This window comes from Carya illinoinensis, chromosome 7 (assembly GCF_018687715.1).
Source record: "Carya illinoinensis cultivar Pawnee chromosome 7, C.illinoinensisPawnee_v1, whole genome shotgun sequence".
NCBI classification, from domain to species: Eukaryota; Viridiplantae; Streptophyta; class Magnoliopsida; order Fagales; family Juglandaceae; genus Carya; species Carya illinoinensis.
Window position 1 is genome coordinate 1405695 of NC_056758.1, and position 27083 is coordinate 1432777.

A 27083-nucleotide genomic window follows, 5' to 3' on the forward strand; every position below is an offset into this window, starting at 1 on the left:
ACAATGCTGCATAGAGATAATTTATTTAATTAATAATAAAAAAAATGCTACATACAACAAATCCTAGAATCAACTAGTTATAAAAACGTAATTAAAAATTAATTAAAATTTTTTTCGTACAACACATGACATCTAGTATACTTTAGGCCTCGTTTGGTTAGTGATTAGATGAGATAATTTGTGAATAGTAGTAAAATTGTTCAAGCTGAAATGTTCTGTGGGGTTTTAAAAAATGAAAAAGAAAAAGTTGAATAAAAATGCTATAAAGTTAAAATATTATTAGAATATCATTTTTTAATATAATTTTTGCTTTTGGATTTGAACATGTTGAATTATTTTTTGTGTTTTATTTGAAAGTTTGAAAAAGTTGTAATGATTAGACGAAAAAATTGAAAGTTTGAAATTAAAAAGTGTTTCTGTTTGTGGTATTTAGGTATTGAGATAATATGGAATGAGATGCGATAAAATGAGATGAGAGCCTTTTGCTATTCAAACCAGGCGGTAAGGTAATAAGATAACTTTGTATTTACAAGTAAATTTCGTTTGTGGAATTAAATAGGACCTGATAGAATTACCAAGGGCCAAAGTCAATATGTAGAAATATAGAATTATAAATATACAATACAATTTAAAACAAACATCATTAATTTGTACTATCTTTTTTTAAAGTCATTATATATGTAATCTATTTGGCACCTAATTTATATAGATTATTGAAATTTTGGAATCCTAAATATTTTTTTTTTTGTTATACGGGAGTTGGGATTCGAACATGATTCTTGCTTTTGGATTTGAACATGTTGAATTATTTTTTGTATTTTATTTGAAAGTTTAAAAAAGTTATAATAATTAGATGAAAAAATTAAAAGTTTAAAATTAAAAAGTGTTTTTGTTTGTGATATTTAGGTATTGAGATAATATGGAATGAGATGCGATGAAATGAGATGAGAGCCTTTTGCTATTCAAATTAGGCCTTAATGTAATAAGACAATTTTGTATTTGCAAATAAATTTTGTTTGTAGAATTAAATTGTACCTGATGGAAGCACCAAAGGCCAAAGTCAATATGTAAAATATAGAATCATGAATATGCAATACAATTCAAAACAAACATCATTAATTTGTACTATCTTTTTTTAAAGTCATTATATATATAATTTATTTGGCTCTAATTTATATAGATTACTGAAATTTTGGAATCCTAAATGTTTTTTTTTTTTTGTTATATGGGGGTGGGGATTTGAACATGGTTCTTGCTTTTGGATTTGAACATGTTGAATTGTTTTTTGTGTTTTATTTGAAAGTTTGAAAAATTTGTAATGATTAGATGAAAAAATTAAAAGTTTGAAATTAAAAAATATTTTTGTTTGTGATATTTAGGTATTGAGATAATATGAAATGAGATGCGATAAAATGAGATAAGAGCCTTTTGCTATTCAAACCAGACCTTAATGTAATAAGACAACTTTGTATTTGTAAGTAAATTTCGTTTGTGGAATTAAATAGGACCTGATGGAAGCACCAATGGCCAAAGTCAATATGTAGAAATATAGAATCATGAATATGTAATACAACTTAAAACAAATATCATTAATTTGTACTATCTTTTTTTAAAGTTATTATATATATAATTTATTTGGCATCTAATTTATATAGATTACTGAAATCTTAGAATCCTAAATGTTTTTTTTTTTTTTATATACGGGAGTGGGGATTCAAACATGGTTTTTGCTTTTGGATTTGAACATGTTGAATTGTTTGTTGTGTTTTATTTGAAAGTTTGAAAAAGTTGTAATGATTAGATGAAAAAATTAAAAGTTTGAAATTAAAAAATATTTTTGTTTGTGGTATTTAGGTATTGAGATAATATAGAATGAGATGCGATGAAATGAGATGATAGTCTTTTGCTATTTAAACTAGGCCTTAATGTAATAAGATAATTTTGTATTTGTAAGTAAATTTCGTTTGTGGAATTAAATAGGACCTGATGGAAGCATCAAGGGCCAAAGTCAATATGTAGAAATATAGAATCATGAATATGCAATACAATTCAAAACAAACATCATTAATTTGTACTATTTTTTTTAAAGTCATTATATATATATATATATATATATAAATTACTGAAATTTTGGAATCCTAAATGTTTTTTTTTTGTTATACGGGAGTGGGGATTCAATCATGGTTCTCCCATTTGGAGACCAAACCTTATGTCATCTAGTTTAAAGGCTTTTGACACTAAGTTTTGATGAATTAGTTAGGCAATAAAGTACATATTTTCAAGTATATTAAGATATTTTTAGATATTTCATAATTCTCAAATATCACTCAAACATAAAACAATTTTCAATTTCAAATTTTAAATTTTTTCATCTAACTATTACCATATCATTATTTAAACACAAAACCCAATATAACTTTTCCACACTTGTAAAAAAAATTAATACAACTTTTTTAAATTTAAAAACAAAAATATATTCAAATTTTTTAAACTTTTTAAAATTTTATTCAATTTTTTCTCTCATTTTAAAAAATTCAATAAAATATTTTAATTCAAATTATTTTAATACTATTTACATATATTTTGAGATATTCTAAGTCATGTCCAAATGAATACTTAGTATTTTTTTGGACACTTTGAACATTTCATAATATATGTAAATAGTAGTAAAATGATTTGAGTTCAAAATATTTTATTGAATTTTTAAAAATGAGAGAAAAAGTTGAAAAAAAATATTAAAATGTTGAAAAAATTATTTGAATATAATTTTTGCTTTTAAATTTGAAAAAGTTGTATTATTTTTTGTTTGAAAAGTTATATTGGGTTTTGTGTGATAATGATTAGATAAAAAAGTTTAAAATTTGAAATTGAAAATTATTTTTTGTTTAAGTGATGTTTGGAAATTATGAAATATTTAAGAATATCTTAAAATACTTGAGAATATGTACCTTGTTTGCCTAACTAATTCATCAAAACTTAGGTTAAGATCTTTTGAAACATATAATATAAGGTGTGGTCTCCAAATTGGAGAATCATGTTCAAATTCCTACTCTCATATTAAAAGAAAAAAACACTTGGATTTCAAAATTTTGAAAACCTATATAAATTAGGTGCCAAATAAATTATATATATAATATATAATGACTCTAAAAGAAGATAGTACAACAGATGTTTATTTTGAATTCTATTGCATGTTTATGATTTTATATTTCTATATATTGACTGGCCCTTGACCCTTCCATTAAGTCTTATTTAATTTCAAAAATGAAATTTATCTGCAAACCCAGAGTTGTCTTCTTACATTCAGGGCAAGTTTGGATAGCAAATGTCTCTCAACTTATCTTATCTTATCACATCACATCTCATATTATAATATCCAAATACTACAAACAAAAAGCACTTTTTAATTTTAAACTTTTAATTTTTTTTCATTTAATTATTATAACTTTTTCAAACTTCCAACCAAAATAAAAAAATCGATTCAACATTTTTAAATTTTAAAACAAAAATTATATTATAATAATATTTTAACTTTATAATATTTTTATTCAACCTTTTCTCTCTTATTTTTCAAAACTCCATAAAATATCTCAGTTCAAACAATTTCGCTACTATTTACAAATAATCTCATTTCATTTGATCACTATCCAAACGAGGTCTAAAGTATACTAGTTGTCATGTGATATATGAAAAAATTGTTAATTTTTAATTATATTTTTATAACTAGTTGATTTTATCCGGCATTTTTTATTATGTGTATGTAGCATTGTTGAATGAATTAATTTGCTTTGATCATCTATAGAATTATTTGTACGTTGGTTTAATTTTTTTTTATTGGCTTCGTTTGGATGTTGAGATAAGTTGAGTTGATCAGTTCTGAATAGTAATATTTCGTAGATCCCATTGAGATGGGTTTAACATTTTTTAAGTTGAGATGCATGAGCTTAAATTTTTAGGTTGAACTGTATAAAATAGGTTAAAATAAGATTAAGTATTTTTATGAAAAATTAAAAAAGTAGTGGATCCTATCAATGATTGGATTATGATGAGTTGAATTTATCTCAACAACTAAACACATTCTAAGTATTCGGTTGAATACTTAGAATATCTCAAAATATATGTAAATAGTAGTTAAATGATTTGACTTATGATATTTTTTTAATATTTTAAAATGAGAGAAAAAAGGTTTGAATAAAAATATTAAAAAGTTAAAAAATTGTTTGAATATAATTTTTGTTTTTAAATTTAAAAAGACTGTATTATTTTTTGTTTAAAAGTTTGGAAAAGTTATATTAGGTTTTGTGTTGAGATAATGATATGGTAATGATTAGATGAAAAAAGTTTAAAATTAAAAATTGAAAATTGAAAATTGACAATTGTTTTATATTTGAATAATATTTGAGAATTATAAAATATCTAAGAATTCTTATAATACTCAAGAATATGTACCTTATTTGCCTAACTAATTTATCAAAACTTAGGTCAGGATCGTTTGAGCCAAATGGCGTAAGGTTTGGTCTGAAATGAGAGAATCATGTTCAAATCCTCATTCTCGTATAAGAATGAAAAAAAAAGAAAATTAAAAAGAAAATACTTAGAATTTCAAAATTTCGGTAACTATATAAATTAGACCATATAAATTTTATATTTATAATGACTCTAAAAAAAAATAGTATAAATGACGTCTGCTTTTGAATTCTATTGCATGTCCGGCCATGATTCTATATTTCTATATATTGACTAGGCCCTTCCATCAAGTCTTATTTAATTCCACAATCGAAATTTACCTGTAAATAAAAAGTTATCTTGTTACATTAAAGCCTGGTTTGAATAGCAAAAGCCTCTATTTTCATCTAATCGCATATCATCAAATATTATCACAATAACCAAACATCACAAAAACAATACTTTTTAATTTCAAACTTTCAATTTATTCATCTAATCATTACAATTTTTTTAAATTTTTAAACAAAATACAAAAACAATTCAATATTTTCAAATCTCAAAACAAAAATTATATTATAATAATATTTTAACTTTATAGAATTTTTATTCAAATTTTGCTCTCACATTTTTCAAAATCCCATAAATATCTTGATTTAAAATAATTTCACTACCATTCACAGATCATTTCATCTCATTTGATTATTATCCAATCGAGACCTGAAGTATATTAGTTATAATGTGATGTACGAAAAAATTATTAATTTTTAATTAAGTTTTTATAAGTAGTTGATTCTAGGGTTTCTTATATGTGGCATTTTTCGATTTTTAACCACATAAATTATTTGTACGTGATGTTGTTGAATGAATTAATTTTTTTTACTAGCTATAGGATTGTCTGTACGTTGGTTTAGTTTTCTTTGACTGACTATATTTAGATGTTGAGATGAGTGGAACTGATCAGTTGTGAATAGTAACATTTTTTAGATCCCATTGAGATGAATTTAACATTTTTTTAAGTTGAGATATATGAGTTTAACTTTTTAGATTGAAATGTACAAAGTAGGTTAAGATGAGTTTAATTTCTTTTTATGGAAAGTTGAAAAAAGAATGCATCTCATCAATGATTGGGTTGAGATGAGTTGATTTTGGCTTAGCAACTAAACACAATCTAAGTATTCATATGGACAATTAGAATATCTTAGAATATATATAAATAGTATTGAAATAATTTGAGTTAAGATATTTTATTGAATTATTTAAAATGAGAAAGAAAAAGTTGAATAAAAATAATATAAAATTAAAAAAATTGTTTGAATATAATTTTTGTTTTTAAATTTAAAAAGTTGTATTTTAATTTTTTTTTTTGGAAAAATTATATTAGATTTTATGTTTAGATAATAATATTGCAATGATTAGATAAAAAAGTTTAAAATTAGAAATTGAAAATTTTTTTTTGTTTGGATGATGTTTGGAAATTATGAAATATCTAAGAATATTTTAAAATACTTGAGAATACGTACCTTACTTATCTAACTAATTCGTCAAAACTTAGGATCAAGATCTTTTGAACCAGATGGCGTAAGGTCTGATCTCAAAATGGGAGAACCATATTCAAATCCCTACTCTCGTATAAGAAAAAAAAATACTTTGGATTCTAAAATTTCGGTAATCTATATAAATTATGTGCCAAATAAATTAGATATATATATATATATATATTATAATGACTCTAAAAAAAGATAGTACAATTTATGTTTGCTTTGAATTCTATTACATGTTCATGATTTTATATTTCTATATATTGACTTAGCCCTTGACCCTTCCATCATGTCCTATTTAATTCCACAATCGAAATTTACCTGTAAATACAAAGTTGTCTTGTTACGTTAAAGTCTAATATGGATAGTAAAAGTCTCTCATGTTATCTTATCGCATCTCATCCCATATTAGCTCAATATTCAAACATCATAAATTAAAACGATTTAATTTCAAACTTTCAATTTTTTCATATAATAATTACAATTTTTTCAAACTTTAAAACAAAATACAAAAAATAATTCAACGTTTTCAAATCCTAAAATAAAAATTATATTAAAAAATTATTTCTAATAATATCTTAACTTTATAGTATTTTTATTCAACTTTTTCCCTCTTATTTTTCAAAACCCTATGAAATATCTTAACTTGAACAATTTTACTACTATTCACACATCAGCTCATTTTATCAGTATCCAAACAAGTTCTAAAGTCTACTAATTGTCATGTGATGTACAAAAAAATTGTTAATTTTTAATTATGTTTTTATAACTAATTGATTATAGGATTTTTTGTACATGGTATTTTTTGGTTATTAACTACATAAATTAGATAATAATAAATAAAAGATTTTAGTAGAATACCAAAACTTCTTATTAATTAGAAACATTACAATACTTATCCTTCAAGACAAAAACAAAAGAGGAAAAAGATGAGGGATCGGACGTTCTTGCATCCATATACGCTTGTCTTGCAAATACAAAGCAAACTTTCCATGTGCTACTTATTTCCTTCCCTGTAGTGAATCTTAATAACCACTCTGGATAATCTTTTATTATCTGTATCAAGTCTTCCATAATCTGTCCTTGCCATGTGTGCAATACACGTCTTCACACTGTATTGCCTTGATCATTAAAGCATCACCCTCATGAATAACTTTTTCGACAAACCAACTCAGAACACAACTCCACTGGTCTAGAGGGCCAGGCATTCTGCTAAATATAATTGGATTTGATACTCAATTCCTTTGAGCACAAGCACCCCTCTCAATCTCTCAACGCCACTCCAAGACTAATCTTCTGATTCTTATTATCCATTATAACATTTAAATTAGCTTTTACTTCATCTCTTACGTACAGGCGGTCTCCATTGGTGATATGGTACTCTTGCCGTCCTTGTTTTCTGTTTTTCATCTTTGAGATCTTAAGTTTATCTGTGAATTTTTTTACGTACGTACAGTAGCGCACCTATTAGTTTTTTTTTTTTACTTTTATTATTTTTAAATTAATTAAATTTTTCTACTCACCATCTATATATCATATGACATTTGTTAAAAATAAAATAAAATAAATTAATAAAAATAAGTATAACGTGTGAAGATGATGACTAATAGATTAATTTTTCTTCCTATTGAAATATTATTCTAGCGTACTTAGTGATCATGATCAAGAAAGACACATATATACATAATATGTGGGTCCTCTAGCATTTATAAAAAGACTCACGCACGGATAAGATCGATCTAGAAGAATATTCATACAATCTATTTCAAGGGTTTATCTTTCTTGCAATCTAAATTGCAGGGCTCGTGTGAACTTCATTTAAAAAAATAATTAAATAAAAAATTATTTTTTTAAAAATGATCTCAAACCCTTTTTCGAACTACTGCATGGTTGGCGATCAATTGATCCAACTGCTAGGTCTGGAAATTAAGAATTAGCTAAAGCATATTATATGAGTCAAACGTCATATATTTATTATATATATATGCATGCGAAAGTTCATTGCAAATTAAACGAAGCTCCAATTCTGGCCTGTATGTGGAATTATTCCTGATCTTTTCCAACTTGATTTTAAGTTACGTACGTTGAATATCTTATCCACAGCATGACGTACCTCCAGTTGACGCAGGGACTCCGATCTGAATACTGACTTGGCCTTATTGATAAGGATGGCGAGTGTTCGTAAAAGAAAAAATGTAGTCGTAAATATAATTATATATTAATATATATATTAATTTAATATGATTAGTTAAAAAATAAATTTTATTAAAAATAATATTAATTTAAATTTTAAATATAAAAAAATAATATATTTGACTTTATTTATATATAACAAAACTCTTAATAAAATTTATCCATTAGGTGCTGTTGGGTCGCTCTCGGATTAAGACTCCGCCTCACCGGTACTTTCCTGTTATCCGCAATACGTACGTACTTCGCTGTTTAAGATGATCATATTCATGATCCCAAAGTCCAGCATATACAAAAGTACTCTGGATGCATGCATGGCCGCTTAAGTTTTAATGCCTTTATATAAATATATATATATATATCTGCATGCATGTACTGGTTTAATATTCTAAACTCACGTACCCTACGTCTGTTCATCGTTCATGCACATGATGACACGTACGTAACATGCATGCCCGGGCCGCCCTTACTTGGGGTTCCAAAAGTTTGTCCATAAATACATTAATGGAATTTTCCATTTGAATTATAAAATTGCTAACTACAATATCGATCATCAGATCACCCCATGATACTGCCTTGCTATATTTACTGCCTACACGTTGCGCACCGCTGTCTTGTTATCTTCCATGAATCGTTCCTTGACGTGACGATTTTGATCAAATATTGGAGGATACTTGCCTAATTTAATATTATTGCTTATATATATGACAATTAATAGACTTAATATTGTTCCAAATCGCTTTTCAATTATATTATCTAGTACATGATCATCTTGCCAAATCTTTATTGGATACATCTTGTTCATGAAAAATGAATGTATAAGATTGAAAAATTGATTAAAAAAAAAATTAAAATTCAACTTATTTTTTCATTTAAAGCAATGTTGCAATCCATTCACCTTAATTTTAAAAGTGATGCATGTATCTAGTGAATTTTTAAACCGTAGGTAAGTCCTCTTCGACGTATACCTTGGTGGTATATATACATTTAGAGAAATGCTACACATCATCCTACACCATACATTTTATATATTAAAATATTATTTTTTATTTATTTTTTATTTTATTTTATTCTTATTAAACTAATTAAATTATTCTATTTATCATCCACACACTACATATTTATTATAAAAAAAAATTAAAATAAATATGGTGTGTGAAGTGTGAGGATGACAAGAAGATTTTTCCATATATTTATTGTAATTGATCATCTCCCTTTTTTCCTTTTGCAAAACTTGCATCCCTATGAATATAATAATATTACTCATAAACTATATGCATATATCATGTATTTGTATATACTGTATAAATATATGTAGCCAAGCTACCAACTCAAATTAATTAAATTTTATTATATTATGATTTTTCAAGAAAAAATAATCGAATTGAACAATTTTTAAATAACCAAATCAAATAGAAATTATAGCTAGCTTAGCTTGATCGAATTGAAATCAAACCATTTATGGATTTACGCGTTTTTGTACATAAATGAAGAGTTTAAGAAAGGTAATTAATTCTTTCAAAAAAAGAAAGAAAGAAAGATAATCAATATCTATCCAAAGAAAAGAAAAGAAGGATAATTAATAGAGAAATTAGATGGCAATTTCTTGGTATTTTCACTCGTTTGATATATACTATAAGTCTATAAATAGAGACGAATCAGGTAACAAACATCTTCTGAATTTCTCAACCGGATAAAGGAAAGTTGTCGAGGGTTTTAGACACAGAGAGAGAGAGGGAGGGAGGAGAAAAATACCACTCCGCCCTAAAAAAAAGGGAACTTTATTCAGGGTTTTAGAGAGAGAGAGATGGGAAACTGCTTTTCGGATGTGCAAGGAGGAAAGCAAGCCGTGGGTGGGGTCCAACGGAAGCCCACAGCGGCCACCACCATGACCCACAACGATGCCGTCGATTTCTTCTACAGGTCTCAGGGGTTCCAGCAGCTCTTCACGCAAATCGAGGTAGTCGCAGCGGTTTTTATTGTTTACTTGTTCGTTGCAATTTGCAATTATATAGCACGCGCAACTTCGTGTGTGTATGTGTGAATTTCACTCCTTGTCGTATTGTTTATTCGCTACCTAACTTTGGCTCAAATTCGTCTTAATACTTATTGTGTTACCCCACATTCGCTGAAGCTCGTACTATTGTTTCTTCTGTGTAGTCACTTTTCAGAGTTCTCTTTTTTTCTTTAATCTCTAGTGCTCTGTTTTGTTGTTGACGACAAGGTTGGCACGAGATTTGAACATGAAATTATTTTTTGGTTCAAACCACCTATGCTCATCCTAATTTTATTATTGTTATTATTATTTATATCATGGTAATTGTTACTTTCTTTTTGGATACTGGGGAAACTAGAACTATAATGCTTGAAAGGTCCTTTTCTTTTCCTGCAAATTATAGGTGGACTGATACTCTGTTACTCAATATTTCATTTGGAATTTTTGAGTAATAATCTATTTGATTTCACAGTGAATTTGAGATTGAAACACTGCCTTGGCGCACTGCCCCCAACTTGTGTAATTGTGTGGCATGTCGTGGAGGAAGCAATCTGGGAAGCAAAGACACTGCTTTGATACAGTGCCCACTTGTTTGGTTGTATGGCATGTTGTGGAAGATGAATTCTGGGAATCACTTTGGATGAAAGATTCATACCTAAGATTTCAATCAGTTTTTAAGTTAGCTGAAATTGAATCTAGAACTCAGTTTCCAGTTTGATGACCCCAGCATAATCTTATTCTCAGATGGTTACAATGGGAATGCCCGTAAAACACAATAAAAGCAAGAATAACACGAGTATACTTACTTTTTAGTGTGGAGATCTAATTCTTCTTCAGGAAATGTTCACCTATAGTACCATGCTTAAATAAATGCAAGCTGCAGAACTTGACCAAAAAACTGAACATCTTATACCAGAAATAAATAAATACTGCTAATGATTTCGTTTTTATATTAGTGTGTTTTGTTTTGCATGCATTCGTTTGGCAAGTTATCGTAAAAAGTAGTTTTCATTGTAGGGTAGACGATATTCGTCAGGCTGCAGATTCAGGGTTTGTTTGAGAACACAAGCTATCTCATCTCATCTCAAAATTTCTTATAATTTCTTTCTTGAACATTACTTAAACACAAACATTTTTCAATTTCAAATCTTCAAATTTTTCATCTAATAATTACAATTTTCCAAACTTCCAAACAAAACACAAAAAACAAAACTACGTTTTCAAATTTTAAAACAAAAATAATATTTAAAAAATTAAATTCTAACAATATTTTAACTTTATAATATTTTTATTCAAATTTTTCTCTCTCATTTTCCGAAATCCAATAAAACATCTTAACTCAAACCATTTCACTACCATTCACAGAATTCTCATCTTATCTCACTTTTCAAACGAGCTCTTAGACATCCTAGGTTACTCTCTAGTGGTGGGTCCAAATGACCTTGTGTTGGTGAGGTTCCACGTCATAGAAAAAAATATACCTCCTTAATAAACTCTTCATGATCCGAATTTATGCTTATAAATGAAACCTGCAGGGTACTAGATGCTTTGGGGTATCAGAAAAAACCATCGATTCCACAATATGTCTGTGATAAATGATATATGCTACTTTAGAATCTATTGGCTGTTGAGGATTTGGAATGAAACAATGTTATCCCTTTGCTTATATCCTGGGCCACTAGATGCTTTTATTTGTCTTTTCTTACTGATGTTGACCACTATTGTACCCCCGTTTGTTTCCCTCATTTTTTTAGAATAACAGCCATGTCATTAAATTTAAGGTTTGAATACCCATGTTCTTTTTAAACACCATAAACCAAGCATCTAACATGCCAAAGTGTTTCTTGACTATTTCAGTTCCTCACATAGTAACCAAATTCAAAAATTAAAGGCTACAGTGTAAGTTTTTAATAAGGCTTTAAATAAAAGACTGTTAGTCCCTTTGAAAAAAAAATGGGGTACACCTGGAACCCACATGAAAGAATTTATCTTTTCATGGTGGCCCCACTTTTTTTCAAAGAGACTACATGGGTTTTGCACACCCTACGACTATATTAGCATTACCCTTTTAATAAAGCCAGATATGTCTATGAAATATTAGTTACTTATAACAAATTTGATGAGATACTAGTAAATTACTTACCCAAAACAAAAAGTAGTAAATTGGACAGTGAAGAGGCTGTGTCAAGCAACATGTTGCATATTAGTATTGTGCGCAGTTGAATATTTCTCATTTTAGGCCCCATTGATTTAAGTGCTGCCTCTATTATTCTTGTAAAGGACATGTAGTCCTAACTTCCCTTTTCTAATAAGTAAGATAACTTTTCTTAATGATAAAAAAGGTACCATCCAATTATGCAGGGAGCATACAATCAGATTACCTAGCTAAGAAAGTAAATAGTTTAAGGAAGTTTTTGAAAGCTAAAACGAGAGAAACATAACTAGGCAGCCTTCTAGTGGTAGTGTATTTTAAAAGATAGATTTGAGTTGCTCCATTGTACTTGTACTGTCTTTGAAACTAAGAGCATTTCTTCTCACCATATACACCACATTAGACACATCAGAATCATCATCCACAACAGCCTGTTGTAATCATTCTCAAGTTTTCCTATCTAACATGCTAAAAAGTCCTCCCATCTCGGCATACCCAATCCAACCTGAAGAGACCAAAAGCAGCTTGCCCTATAATGCTAGCTATCTCACAATGGAGGACGAAGCAATCCACAGTTTCCCCTTCCCTCTTACACGTGCAACACAACTCCAATACCATCGCACGTATCCTCTATAGTTTTTCCAAAGGATGTTTCGTACCCTCACCTTCCAAACATAGAAAACCACTCTTGGTGGGGCCTTACTCCTTCATATGGACTTCAATTTAAAGCTTCCAACTCTTATGAGGGATCGATATATTAGAGTAAAACTTGGCTTCAAACACCCCTCTCTTGTTGGGCATGACCCTTTGCATCGTTTTGCCCATCCTATCTCACCCAAGCATAGAATGAGTTAAAAAGATTCGTCTCCCAATCCTATGCTGCTTTGATAAAGTCCACTGCCCATTGAGGTGATCCTTTCGGAAATTTAAATTTTGCCACTGGTGCATCCTTAGCCCGAGAAATGGGGAATAGATCCTGAAAATCCACAATGCCACCCATATCTCGTGAATGGAGAACAGAATTGCACTCCTTCCATTGGAGATGGAAGAAAGTGGTTTAAAACAAAAGAACCGCACATGCAGATAGAATAACAATTGCCGAGATCCAAATCTCCTATAATACTGTCCCATCAGAAGTTTGTCTTTTCATTTTGTTCTGTACTGTTAACTTTTTTATTTTGGTTTCTCAAAATGTATTCATAACTAGGGGTGAAAACCGATGGGTTTACAAATGGTTAGAACTAGTAGAAACCGGCCGGTGAAGAGGGAGGAAATAGGCCACGTCAGTTTCGGTGTGATCCTAGTCAATTGTTGGTATCCCTATGGCATCACGAATGGTGCGAATTGCGAAACATAGAAATGGAGGTTGCGGTGCAACTCAGTTTCGGAGAGAGTTTCTGGGAGGGAGGGAGGGAGGGAGGGAGGGGCGGTGCGACTCAGTTTCGGAGAGAGTTTCGGGGAGGGAGGGAGGGAGGGAGTTTTTATCTAACCTATACGTATAATGCTATTTTATCTAAAATATATATAAAAAATATAATATATAATCGGTTAGTTCAGGGGTCCGGTCTACCAAATCGGCCGATGGCAATTTTGACATATTTCTACTGCCAACCAACCGGTTCTATGCTTGTTTCGGCTGGTTCCGTGCTCCGGTGGCCAGTTTGAAGCCGTTATGGTCAGTTCTCACGGTTTTTGTACACCCTTACTCATAACTTGAGAAAGCGGGGTTTTGTTATCATGGAGTGGTGCTTTATGTGTAAGAACCATGGAGAATCTGTGGATCATTTACTTTTGTATTGTGTGGTGGCAAAGGCATTGTGGGATGGTGTGTTCAATAGAGTTGGGCTGGTTTGGGTAATGCTGATGAAAGTAGTGGATTTGCTTGCATGCTGGATGGGGCTTCAGAGTTCTAAACAAGCGGCTGCAGTGTGGAAGATGGTTCCTTTGTGTCTCATGTGGTGTATTTGGTGGGAAAGGAATGAGCGATGCTTTAATAATAAGGAGCGCTCTTTAGAGGAAATCTGGAAATTCTTTGTATTTTGTTTATTGCAATGGTCTTCTGCTTTAGGACTTGATGGAGCTTATGCTCATACTTTTCTGTCTTCTCTTTCCCCCCACTTAAGAATGTATTTAGGTGCTTCTTTTGTATACTTCCTGTATACATGGGCTTCGCCTATTACATTCACTGAATAAAACTTCTTTTACTTATATATAAAAAAACAAATGTACTGATAATTTAAATCTATGTTGCAGTTATCTTTATCCGCATTTAACTTGTGTGATCGTGACATCACTTCAAAGGTATTCCTTTGTATTCTTAACATTATGTTTGATAGTGATGGTTATTGTGGGATTATACTACAACCTTTCCTTTGCTGAATTTTTATGTGCTCTATGGTCCACTTTCGTTGCCTTTATATTTTATATTCTTAGTTTACTTGCTTATTAAAATAAATTTTATTATTAGAGGTTGGGAAATTATGATCCAATTCACACTGTATTATTGAGAAGTGTAGTATAATATTTCTTAAACAAACATAATTCTATGAAGTGATTAGGTCTAAATTTTGAGATAACTATCACCTGCGTGGTTTTCACATGCAAAAGGGCATGCGAGCTGTCCATTGCTCTATATTTTAGCTAATGCTTTTAAAAGTCTTTTGTTCAGATAGATATTTGTACATAAGTGGTATTTTAGATATACTGGAGTTTAGCCTTCCTGTTTTGTGACTTTCACCATATTGTTCTAATGGATACTTCATATTGATTATCCTAGAGCACTGATAGTTCTAGGGTTTGTTGATCAGGAGGTTATATGCCTCCATGGAGACTCTCAAACAAGAAATGAATTTCAAATTTTGAGATTTTCTTGCTTCTTCTGTTAGCTTAACCTCTTGATGATTAAACCCATGACCCCATTGCTTTGGTTTTAGGTATAGTTTGCTCAAAATTGCTGGACACTGAGCTAACACCACATTTGTTTCTAGTGTTTTTCCTTCTAGTATATGGGTACATGGGGACTTGGGCTATGCCTATTACTCATCAATAACTCATCAATAAAATTCTTGTTTGCTGATAAAAAAATATAAAGTATATGAGTGCTTGTCATTGTAATTTTATAGGCAGTGTGAAAATTACATGTGCCATGAGTAGTATATACATGTAGCAAGCTAAACAATTACTCCATGCTAGCCGTTTCTGTAAATTTTGCTTATATATCTGAATGCCTGAGTTTGTAAGTTCATGGAAGTTTGTTTAGGTGCTTGTATCAGATTCATTCATGTTTTGATCAGGCTTGCCATACTTACTTTCAGTTAAGCTAAATATATTTTATTTTATTCAGAGTGATCCCATGGCAGTGGTGTACGCTAAGAAAATAGATGGAAAACTAGACGAGTTAGGTCGCACTGAGGTTGTGCTGAATAGCTTGAATCCCACGTGGATAGAAAAAGTTACAGTTGCATTCCACTTCGAGATCATGCAGCCGTTGGTGTAAGCTTTGCAACTTCCTTGGAGTGCTTATCTTTGTGGAGATATATCTTGTTTACCGCAAGTCCCGTTTTAATCTGATTGCTTTTGACTCATGTTTCCCTTCTTTCTTTTTTGATCCAGATTTCACGTGTATGATATTGATACAAAATATTATAATGTACCCGTGAAGGTATATCATAGTTTCTGCTTAGTATCTATCATTTAAATTTCCCATGTACTTGGGCTATGCCTACTTTCTACCATCAATAACTATTAATCGATCAATGAAAAAATTATTTATCATTTCAATTCATATTTTATGGATTTGTTTTGTTCAATTATAAGTTGTACTGATATATACCATAAACAAAAAAAAGATCAACATTCTAGTGTTACTGTGGTGGTATATCTGCCAATCTTAAGTGCTGAATGCTGCAATTTGCAAGGTAAAAGTCTTATACATTGTAAAGTGTGAATTGTATACTGGTTTCTCTGAGAAAATGTGTGTTGATCAAACTATACTTTTGGAAGTCTGCTAAGTGGTAATTTTGTTGATACATTTTAATAAACATTGAAATAGCAACAGAGTTAGTTAATAAACAATTATAAACAGATATCTAATGCCAATTGTGTGTGTGTGTATGTATGTACGTACGTACATATGTATGAATGCATATGTTTCCTTTTGCCTTGCAGACATTGAAATTGGAGGATCAAGATTTTCTTGGAGAGGCCACTTGTGTTCTATCGGAGGTATCACCTTGGGATACATAATACTTTTTCACTAAGCAATGTAAATTGAGGACAAAGTTATTTAATTATAGGATTCCACCTTACAATTTTTAACAGCAGGAAGACGACTGTGTGAGCTAGTTCCCTACTTTAGAGATATTTTATTATATTAGATTACATGCTTTCCAACTGCTGCCATTTTCAAACAAGTGGCTTAAATTATTTTATGTTGTTTTGCTCATCGTGTGATGAACATCAATATTCCTTCACTCTCTTTTACATTGCAGATTGTGACAAAACAAAGTCGGAGTTTAACCCTAAATCTCCATGGCAAGAGCCGGCATACTGGTTTGAGGAACTTAGGGGTACTCACAATCCATGCAGAGGAATTGGTTGCTTCAAGGAGTGCAGTTGAGATGATATTACGTTGCTCATACTTGGATAACAAGGACCTATTTTCTAAAAGTGTATGTATTTGCCATTGATCAATACAATTTGTTTATTTATCAAAAAAAAAAAAAAGTGCATGTATTTGCAACAGATACCTTAAAAAGTTTTTGTGTCACTTATGCAAGTGTATCCTGACTAACCTATCAAAAAATGCATGTATATTCCAGACTATGTTTCATTTTTTAATTTTGTCATTTTATTCTAGGATCCATTTTTAAAAGTATCTAGAATTGTTGAGAGTGGGGGCTCCATTCCAATATGCAAGACTGAGGTGGTGAACAACAATTTAAATCCAACTTGGAAGCCCCTATGCATGAGTATGCAGCAGTTTGGGAGTAAGGTAAGTTTGTCACCTTATCATTCTTGGTCGCATCAGATCATAGATTATTGGATGTTCTATTATTTTGATGATTAAGATGATGCATATGGCGCCTAAAGCTTGACTTGATACAGGAGAACCCATTAATTATCGAGTGCTTTGACTTCAACAGCAGTGGCAATCATGTGCTCATTGGGTAGGTGGAACTCATCGAATGTAGAGATTCATGTTGATTTGTTTTCCCTTTTGTTTGTTATCGCGGTTTAGTATCTGGTCTAAAGAAAATCATTTATTTAAATTTACCTCAATCAGTAAACTTCAGAAGTCAGTGGCAGACCTGGAAAAACTTCATAAAGGTAGAAGCGGTGCCAGTCTTACCTTAACATCTCATCATGGTCATGAGAAGGTACGTATTCATTCCTGTAGAAAGATTTTATAAAATATTTTATCCTTCTATTTAAATCCTCATTTGTCCAATAATTTATCAATATAGGTTTTATCACTAAACTAGCATGCACAGGCGATGCTCTTTTTTATGCCCCGTATAATTGGGCTTTTGCCTATTCTTAATTAGTAAAATTTTGTTTACCAATAAAAAAAAATTGTCAATATAGGTTTTAAAAGGACAGCTGTTTGTGGATCAATTTTTCGAGAAGGAACAATACAGCTTTCTCGATTACATTTCTAGTGGATTTGAGCTCAACTTTATGGTTGCTGTTGACTTTACAGGTAAATATTATTTGAAATTCTAGAGGAATAATTTAGCATACTTGTGGTAATTGACTTTGTTTGGTTTTTCACTTATAAAAAAAATTGCTTGGTTCTCTTTTTCTAGTTATAAAGGCTTTTGCTGCATGTCTTATTCATAATTTGAATATTTAAGTTATTTTTTCCAGCCTCAAATGGAAATCCTCGGAATCCAGATTCTTTACACTACATCGATCCTTCTGGCCGGTTGAATTCATATCAGAAGGTAAGGGTCGTAAGGCTGTGCATCCTCTGGTGCTTTCAAGAGGGTATTATGGCTAGTTTAGTTGTTGAAATGCACTGAGATCAATTCAGTTCAGTCTAATTTTAAGTTGAGTTTCACATTCAAACACACAACTCTCAAATTACTTAATTTATCTCAATTCAAAACCTCTTTACACCATGAGACCCACAACCTCTTCAACTCAACACCTCTTTACATGTGGAATCCACAACCTTTTTCAACTTTCCATAAATAGTACTAAACTTATCTTAACATCTAAACACATCTAAACTTATCTTAGATGGGTCCCATAGAACTCACTTCACCATCTCAACTTACTACTATTTATAAAAACTGAGCTCAGCTAAGCTCAACTCAATTCAGCTCAACTCAATTCAACATTCAAAAGCATCCTTAGTTTCACTCCGAAATTTATATAGGTGTATTTTTCATTTACATTGATTTGGTCCATAGACGTGTTTCTAAATTGCAGTCTTTTGTCTGTTACGACTCAATTTGATCTAGTGGCTTGTTTTCAATGTCCAATTTGGTTGCTCAGATCAGTAGCCAGCTGTTAGCATATATATATATTTATATATTTATATTGTAACTAAAACAAAAGTTAACATATATCTAAAAAGAAATCATCATTGAGTGGTGAAGTCACTGTACTCTGCATGATTAACAAAATTATTTGCAGGCTATAATAGATGTCGGGGAGGTCATTCAGTTTTATGATTCCGATAAGCGTTTTCCTGCTTGGGGATTTGGAGGAAGAACATCTGATGGCACTATCTCGCATTGTTTCAACTTGAATGGAAGTGCTGGCAGCTTTGAGGTGAGAGGAGCTGATTTTATAATTCTTAATTTGCTGCATCGTCTCTGATGCAGCATTTTGGGTGTGATATACTACCTGTTTTCGAAGGAGTATCACTTATCTTGTTTATGTTCTTGTGATCTTATAGTTAACCCCGGAATTTTTTTTGGTGGAGAAATGAAGTCTAGTTTTTAACATATTTCGATACCAATAATTTAGTAACGCATGTAGTGGCTTCCTTTATTCATCATTAATTTTGTAGTTTTTGATAATTCAGCCATCCAAAACTGGGATACACCATCATTGTTTGTCCTTAAATTTAAATATTTCTCATTTTTTCATCCCTACTATTATTTTTTATGGTCTTGCATCGGATGTCGCAGTAAGTTTTAAGAAAATAGAAAACTTATAATAAATTAGTTGAAAAACAGTAAACACCCCCTATAGAAAGTCTTTGCAATCCGTTAAAAAAGAGAGACGGATGATTATGTATGTAATGAAAATTACTTATCAAAAAAAAAAAAATGTATGTAATGAAAATGATACCACCGTAAGTTGCACACTGAAAATAAGTTAATTGTATTTTTTTTTTATAAGTTATTTGTATTTTAGGATTAGTAAGCATAAGGTCTTGGTAGCTACACAATGCAACATGTTCATATACTTATGAAAACTGCATTTTCATACTTTTAAGTAACAGTCAGCTTCTTTTATTATGAATAGGCCGAAGGAGTTGAAGGGATCATGACTGCTTATGCAAGTGCTCTACATAATGTAGCTCTGGCAGGACCAACTTTATTTGGCCAAGTGATTAACACAGCTGCTCAAACTGCAGGCCAGTCTCTCTCGTACAATAGCAACAAGTATTTCGTCTTGCTCATTATTACGGTAAATAGAATTTTGACTTTATTTGATGTCCCTTTCCATCAATCCCTCATCCCTTAATTTAATAAATTGCCGCCTTTTCTAGGATGGAGTCCTTACTGACCTTCAAGAAACAAAAGACGCATTGGTGAAGGCATCTGATCTTCCTCTATCAATTCTTATAGTGGGAGTGGGAGGTGCAGATTTTGGACAAATGGAGGTATACCTTTGTTTTCTAATTTAACAACCTCTTAACACTCCGGTGAATGAATTATTAGTATCCCAGATCTTCAGTAAATTATCTTTAGAATTTCGCCTTGAATCAGTCAGCTATCTCACTTTGTTTTTGGCAGGTTCTTGATGCGGATAATGGACAACGATTAGAGAGCTCTACAGGTCGTGTTGCTACGCATGACATCGTACAGTTTGTTTCAATGCGAGATGTGCATGGTAAGTACGCACTGAGTCGTGTTTGTCCATACAAAGCTTTTCATGTCACCTCTAAATCATCAACTAACAGTAACTTCGCATTCAGAAGTTTCTCTGGGTTAGTATTGTTTTCAAAATGCGTGATGAGTTATTGGGCTAAAGTAAAGTTTTACCTAAAATCCCAAAATAAGATATCTGGTAGTGCAAGGTCGGACTGGAATGTGCCACTCTGCAAGAGGAAGACCTTCACATTCAAGTTTTGCTCAACTGATCCATGCTCAAATTGGCCAGAACTCATTCCAGCTCGCCTTGGTGACAGAAAAGTGAAAATTAAGTAAAAGGAAACAATGGTTTTTCCATTTGGATAATTATTCATGATTTAGTGAAGAAAGGAAAAAAGGGTGGGATTGGACTGAGCATGAACTGCCTTTGCTAGTGCCATCTTATTCCTTAAGAGTTAGAGATTGAGTGAACAGTTAGAAAATTGCATGCTTGGATAATTGGATGCTTTAAAAATTATAACCCTAAAAACCAGTTGTACGTATTTGACGTTAGTATCATCAGTTTGGTTTGCGTTGAACTAAGAAAGTGATTGTGGTGTGGGCAGGTGGGCGGATATCTGTGGTACAGGCTCTTTTGGAAGAGCTACCAGGACAGTTTTTGACGTACATGCGGCGTAGAGATATCAAGCCACGCCCTCTGCATGTAGCCCAAACGTCTGGCTAGCTACATTTACCAAAATGGTATATAAGTAATAGGGTGAATAAGGTCGATGTTGTCCTTTAACAGCAACCACGAGCTCGTGCTAATAGATTGACCTGCCTGAAAGGAGCTTTTCTTTCTTTTTATTTTTATTTTTTATTTTTATCCTTTTAAGTTTTGGAGTTACAGTTTTTTTTTTTGGATAGAGTTACAGTTTTGATATCAAGAAATTGGAGGATATGCTCCATAGAGCATTTGATTGTTTCTCATATAATATGTGATTTATAAGGCTACGTTATAGCTTCTCATACATACATATATATATATATATATATATGGAATAGGATTCTTTCTATTTCATTTTTTTGGGGTTTGATATCATCTATCTTGTCAAGTGATTTTTTTTCCCTTCTAAGCACGGTAATCCTTTGTTTTTTGCACTTCTAAACTTGGTTTGACACTGTCCTTGGGCAACCAACAACATGTTCAATGACATCTACTCTTGAATTGCGAGGAAGAAACCTTGAATTCTGGTGTAAATTGGTTGGAAGCAAATCGTTCTCGCACAACCAGCCACTTCATATATATTATAAGACGTCCTCTGAATTTCGAAGAAGGTCAAATGTAGAATTCAGTTTCAAATAGTTTTGCGAGTAGTGAGCACTCAGAATTAGAAGATTCAGCCCTTCAAAAAGATATTTTACTCGTTTATCACACCCAAAAAGAAAAAAGACCAATCCACTAACGACTTTTGCTTTTGCTTTTAGGAACCAGAGATAATTTCTGTAGAAAATGAGTTGCGTTTGGTTTATAAAGAAAACCAGTGAAAAGAATTTATAAAATTTTAATTTGAGAAATTCCTTGTTTACATAAAATTCTTACTCAAAACAAATTTAAAACATTAATGATATGTCTTAATATAATATGTCAGATCTATTTTATAATAAAATGAATTTACAACATGACATATAGCATTAAATCATTTTAGTTTATAAATTTTATTACGTAAGATCTTTATTATATAGATCTAACATTTTTTTTTAAACTTTGGCAAGGTTTGCAGATTAGATAGTTAGGTAGCCCACATTGTAATCCAATGGACCATTTTTATAAATGGAAATGAACTCATTTTCCTCCATTAATCAATTAATTATACAATAAAACATGCATATGGTCATCCCATAGAATTGCTAGAGATGTTTGCCGTGGGAAATTGGAATAAACTATTTGTCCCTATTTCACCTTTAAATATTTTACGAACTTTTTGAATCTATACATGCTTTAGTCAAGAAATTAGAGCTCGATTTCCTTTCTAAAAGCAGCTTGCAACAGCTCTTAGCTTATTCGCACTCATGTGTTTCCTTATTATTGCCTTTGCTTTTTGCCTTATTTATGCATGATTAATTCACTCTTTTGTAATTTGTGGGTTAGCTTGCACTTTAATATTTAAGCCATTATTTATTTCTTTGTGGAACCTTTTAGTTTTGGTAATTAAGTATATCTGTTTGAACCCATAGAACTAAATTAATACTGTTTTCTGGTGTGTTGGCCGAGTACTTTCTCATAGATATAACTTGGGTCTTGGGGTGTTGATGATAAGGATGAGACTGCATGTCGCGAGCACTTTGACAATGCATGATCTCATCTATCTATAGCGATATTGAGTTTTATTATATAATACTTATTATCCTTACACACCACATACTGCATTATTTTTTATAATTTTTTTAAAAAAAAATTAAGTTTATTCTTTTTAAACTAACTGAATGTTTCTAGTTGTCATCTATATTCTAAATATCCGGTAAAAGAAAAAAATAAAAATAAAAAAAATACGATGTGTGAACTTATGTTTATAATTTTTCTACCAATAAATGTCAGGATGGTGAACAGAAAATATTTAAAAACCTTGTACCAAATTCCAATCTCATATTGATACTTTTCTGTTCGATCTATTAAATTTCTTCTTAATTTGGATGCGCGCATACTTCAAACATATAACACCATCACGTACTTTGTCAAAATTACAACAGAAACACGAGCTTATAAATCTAGTCAATCGAATAATCAGGACGATAATACATCTACGTGCATGCATGCATGCATTACTGATCACGTACGTCTTTATCAGGCTATCTTTTTATGTAAGTTTCGAGAAGTCAATTGTTGAATGAAGTTTAATTACTTTGACTAGTTATATATATTGAATATTATTTGTACGTTGGTTTAATATTTTTCTTTGACTAATAATGGGTCAAATTACCCTTAAAATATTTTAACATATATATAAATAGTGGTAAAATAATTTATGAATAATAGTAAAATAATTTGAGTTAAGATATTTTATTAGATATTAGAAAAGAAGAGAGACAGAGAGAGTTGAATGAAAATATTAGAAAATTAAAAACTTGTTTGAAAATAAATTTTTAATATAATTTTTGTTTTCAAATTTGAAAAAGTTGTATTCATGTTTTTTGTATTTGGATGATGATAAGGTAATGATTAGATGAAAAAAATTGAAGACTTAAAATTGAAAATTGTTTTGAGTTTTAAGTGATATTTGGGAATGCAATTAATATCTAAGAATATTTTAGAGTAATTGAATATACCTTGGTTAAAAAAAGTCGTCAAAACTTACGATTCCAAAATTTCGGTAACATATATAAATTAGTGCCTAAGAAATTAATTATATATATATGTGTGTGTGTGTGGAATGTCTTTTAAAGAAAATATAGGAATTTTGTCATAGATATATATATATATATATTATAGAATTAATGACTCTAAAAAAAAATAGTACAAATGATTTTTGCTTTGAATTCATGTATTGCATGTTCATGATCAATATTCTATCTATTATATATTGACTTGGCCCGCCTGGTCCTATTTAATTCCACAAACGAAACTTACCTGCAAATATAAATTACTTGCAGTCTTGTTTCATTAAAGTATACTAGTTGTCATTTTTATAATTAGTTGACTCTAGGGTTTTTTGTACGTGGCATTTTTCAATTATTGACTACATAATTGAGATAAAAAAAAAAATGAAGTAATAATTTGTTCTTCTTTAGCAAATGTGTGATCATGTATGGATGATGAAGAGAAGAATTAATATATGTGAGATGTTCCGGACTTTAAAAATGATAAGCTGTTCAAATTTTAGTAAGAATAATTATATATCTATATAAATAAATTAAAATGTCCGTACTGATAAGCTTTTTTTTTTTCAAAGACTAACGATAGACATATAAACTTTTATTACATCCGATTATTTTATAATTATGTTCCAAATGAAATTAAGGCAGTTATATAAATATATATATATATATATATATATATTATATAATTTGGAATTCAAATTTAAAAAATTAGTATTTTTAATGAGATAACGCTAGCAAATTATAAGATGGTTGTAAAATATATAGTTATTAATATAAGCTGTATATATATATATTTATATATATAATTGATAATTGTCATTATTTTTTTCAAATATTGCTTACGATTGATCTCTAAATTATTATATTGTATCCGGCCAATACAATCATTCTAGATTATATTTACGATCATTTTTATATTATACATACATACATATATATATTACTTTAATTATCCACGGGCCACTCTACATCAACCGAGACTTCTTTAATTTAATGGTTCAACCAATCTAGATGATCTAATGCGCGCATAGAGGTATATAGACACGACATTAAATTGATCCTATGTAGAGTACGTACTACGTATAGAACTCTACTTCCATATATATATAAATATATATATGGACCCGGCCAGTAGCTAGCTAGGTTGGCGATCGACCGAACTGCTCTGGAAATTAAGGCCTCGAAGTTCTGTGCGTATTACTCGATCCAAGTTCCAAAGACCTGTGGAAATTCCCCTAATTTCCAACTTATATATATAGTACTTCTTATCCGGATGAACGTACACGTATGTCCTGTACTTTCCTAGCTCATATTGTATCATGTTAAAGGTCAATGGTCAGGTCATGATGATCGATCCCAAAGTCCAGGCGCATATATACAACCTACCTCATGCATATAATGAATATATAATAAAAAGAAATACATGCTAGCTAGCTAGCTGTTTAAAATTATTAATATTATTGATATCGGACTCGATCGATCAATTATATTATTCTGATCTTTATCTCTACAAGTACTACTTCCGAACCCGACGTCCAAACAAAATAGATATATATATATATATCAGTATGTAAATCAGTAAATGGATGCATGCATGCTGCATCAACTTTGCTGATATTAAATTATATTCGAGCTAAGCAAAATAAAATTAATCAACGTACCTGGAAAACATAAATATTAATCCATATATATCGTCTTTTATATATATATATATATATTGCATTAATAATATGTCAACATGCTTAATTCGCTCATGCAACTACAAGAGGTCATGCTTTTTGCGGCGTTCAAGAATTGCCGTAAAAAGTGGAAAAACTGTGGCAAAATCTGTTAAGCCACGATTTTTTCATCGTAGGCAAACCGCCAGGAAATAAGCCTCACATAAGCTCTTGTTTTCGCCGAAACGCAACCGTGGAAGAAATGAAGCAATTTCTGTCGATCAACACGCCGAGAAAGGCAAGCCCGTTGCCGCCACTATTTCTTTCCACCGAATCTAAATGTGCGCCGCAAAATCAAAGACGACTCCCCGCGCTTGTTGGTTCGTGGGGAAGATAAAACTTGATCTCGGCGATTGAGATCCGCCAGTGAAGTTAGCTGCAGTTTAAGCGATCGCCAGAGAAAAAGCGATTTGCGACACAAAAGGCCATTAAAGGTGTTTCCCCATATCGCAGATTCAACATTCCTGGGCTGTTTTTATTTGGATTTTCAGCGTAATGGGGATGAATTTATTGGCAAAATTTTTTCCAATCATTGGACGATTGTTGCAGTCATTACTCAAATTTGGGTGTAAAATTATCTGGGGCAGCCCGTAATTTAGGCACTCTCAAATGGACCTAAATTAATTTCCAAGCTTTATGATCTGTACAGATGAGGAAATGGTCCTCCTAATTGAGACTGCGCATGCATATTGGTGAATGTACATCATCTGGAGCTTGAGTGGAGTCAGTCATCGGAGTCCATGGCAGCTTCATCTCTCAAAGTCCAACCTGCTTCTTCTGGCTATGGGTGTCGTTCCATAGGATGCAAGACTCCTCGACCTGGTCCAAATGCTCCTCTGCCTCTCCCTCTCTCTCCGACTGAATCCAGCTTTCTGCTGCACAATGGTCAAACCAAAATAATACTTTCCATTAGAAAGCAAGTTAAATGAAGCAGTAAACTACTACTGCATATGGAGGTTGAACAATAGTTTAAACTGACTTCTGCAATATTTATTGAAGTTCATGTGCAGAAGGAAAAAACCATGAAGGATGAAAAAACCAAGTTGGGAGGCCGGACAGAATGATTAACCTTCTCGAATATAACAGTTGGGTGCTAATTTCTCAAGTATAACACCTCGGGATAAATTGTCAAGGAAAAGTACGCCGGCCACCAGAAAAGATTGAGCAAGACCTGTGGTTAGCTTTAGCAATTCACCATTTGATAGATATTTCATGCCTTGGTAATTAGAAACGTCTATCCCGCTTAAATTTAGCCTTCTCTCTCGCCTTCTATCTTTGAAGGGTTTTGCTACACAACCTCTCAATATTTCAACATCTCATTTTGTTTTTAATTTTTATTATTTTATCATTTATTAAATATTTAATATATAAATAATGAATAAAATAATTAAATTAATTTAAAAAGAATAAATTTAAAAAAATATTAAAAAATTGAAAAAAATAGATATTGAAATGTTGAAAAGTTATGTAGATTTTTTCATATTTGAAAGCATGTACTCTGACTCCAGTTGACAGCTATCAGCAGCCATCATTTCACCATTATATTAGTTTTTTATTATAATGTCAGAGCCTTGCTGTCTTCACATGTGCTTTTTGTGGGGGAGTACACGTCATGTATTGAAAGATGGGTGT

General features: G+C 31.0%; 1 protein-coding gene across 2 annotated transcripts; it reads left to right on the plus strand.

Moving 5' to 3' along the window:
• The first annotated feature begins 9824 nt into the window (after positions 1–9824).
• On the plus strand, positions 9825–21454 carry LOC122314693 (protein BONZAI 3-like). Of its 2 annotated transcripts, XM_043130222.1 has the most exons (16): positions 9826–10134; positions 14576–14623; positions 15666–15814; positions 15935–15983; positions 16490–16546; positions 16813–16992; positions 17181–17315; positions 17429–17490; positions 17607–17700; positions 17909–18023; positions 18191–18267; positions 18965–19102; positions 19805–19969; positions 20052–20165; positions 20299–20395; positions 20982–21454. In XM_043130222.1, the coding sequence occupies exons 1-16, from the start codon at positions 9982–9984 to the stop codon at positions 21098–21100; spliced, it is 1752 nt and encodes a 583-aa protein (XP_042986156.1). In that variant the 5' UTR covers positions 9826–9981; the 3' UTR covers positions 21101–21454. The 2 variants fall into 2 exon arrangements, with proteins under 2 accessions (XP_042986157.1, XP_042986156.1); XM_043130223.1 differs by lacking the exon at positions 14576–14623 and having other exon boundaries at positions 9825–10134.
• The last annotated feature ends 5629 nt before the right edge of the window (positions 21455–27083 follow it).

Coding starts and splice junctions, on each gene's coding strand:
- LOC122314693 (XM_043130222.1), top strand. CDS start 9,982: ATGGGAAACTGCTTTTCGGATGTGCAAGGAGGAAAGCAAGCCGTGGGT. Junction 16,993..17,180: donor AGGACCTATTTTCTAAAAGT/GTATGTATTTGC, acceptor ATTTTATTCTAG/GATCCATTTTTAAAAGTATC. Junction 17,316..17,428: donor TGCAGCAGTTTGGGAGTAAG/GTAAGTTTGTCA, acceptor GACTTGATACAG/GAGAACCCATTAATTATCGA.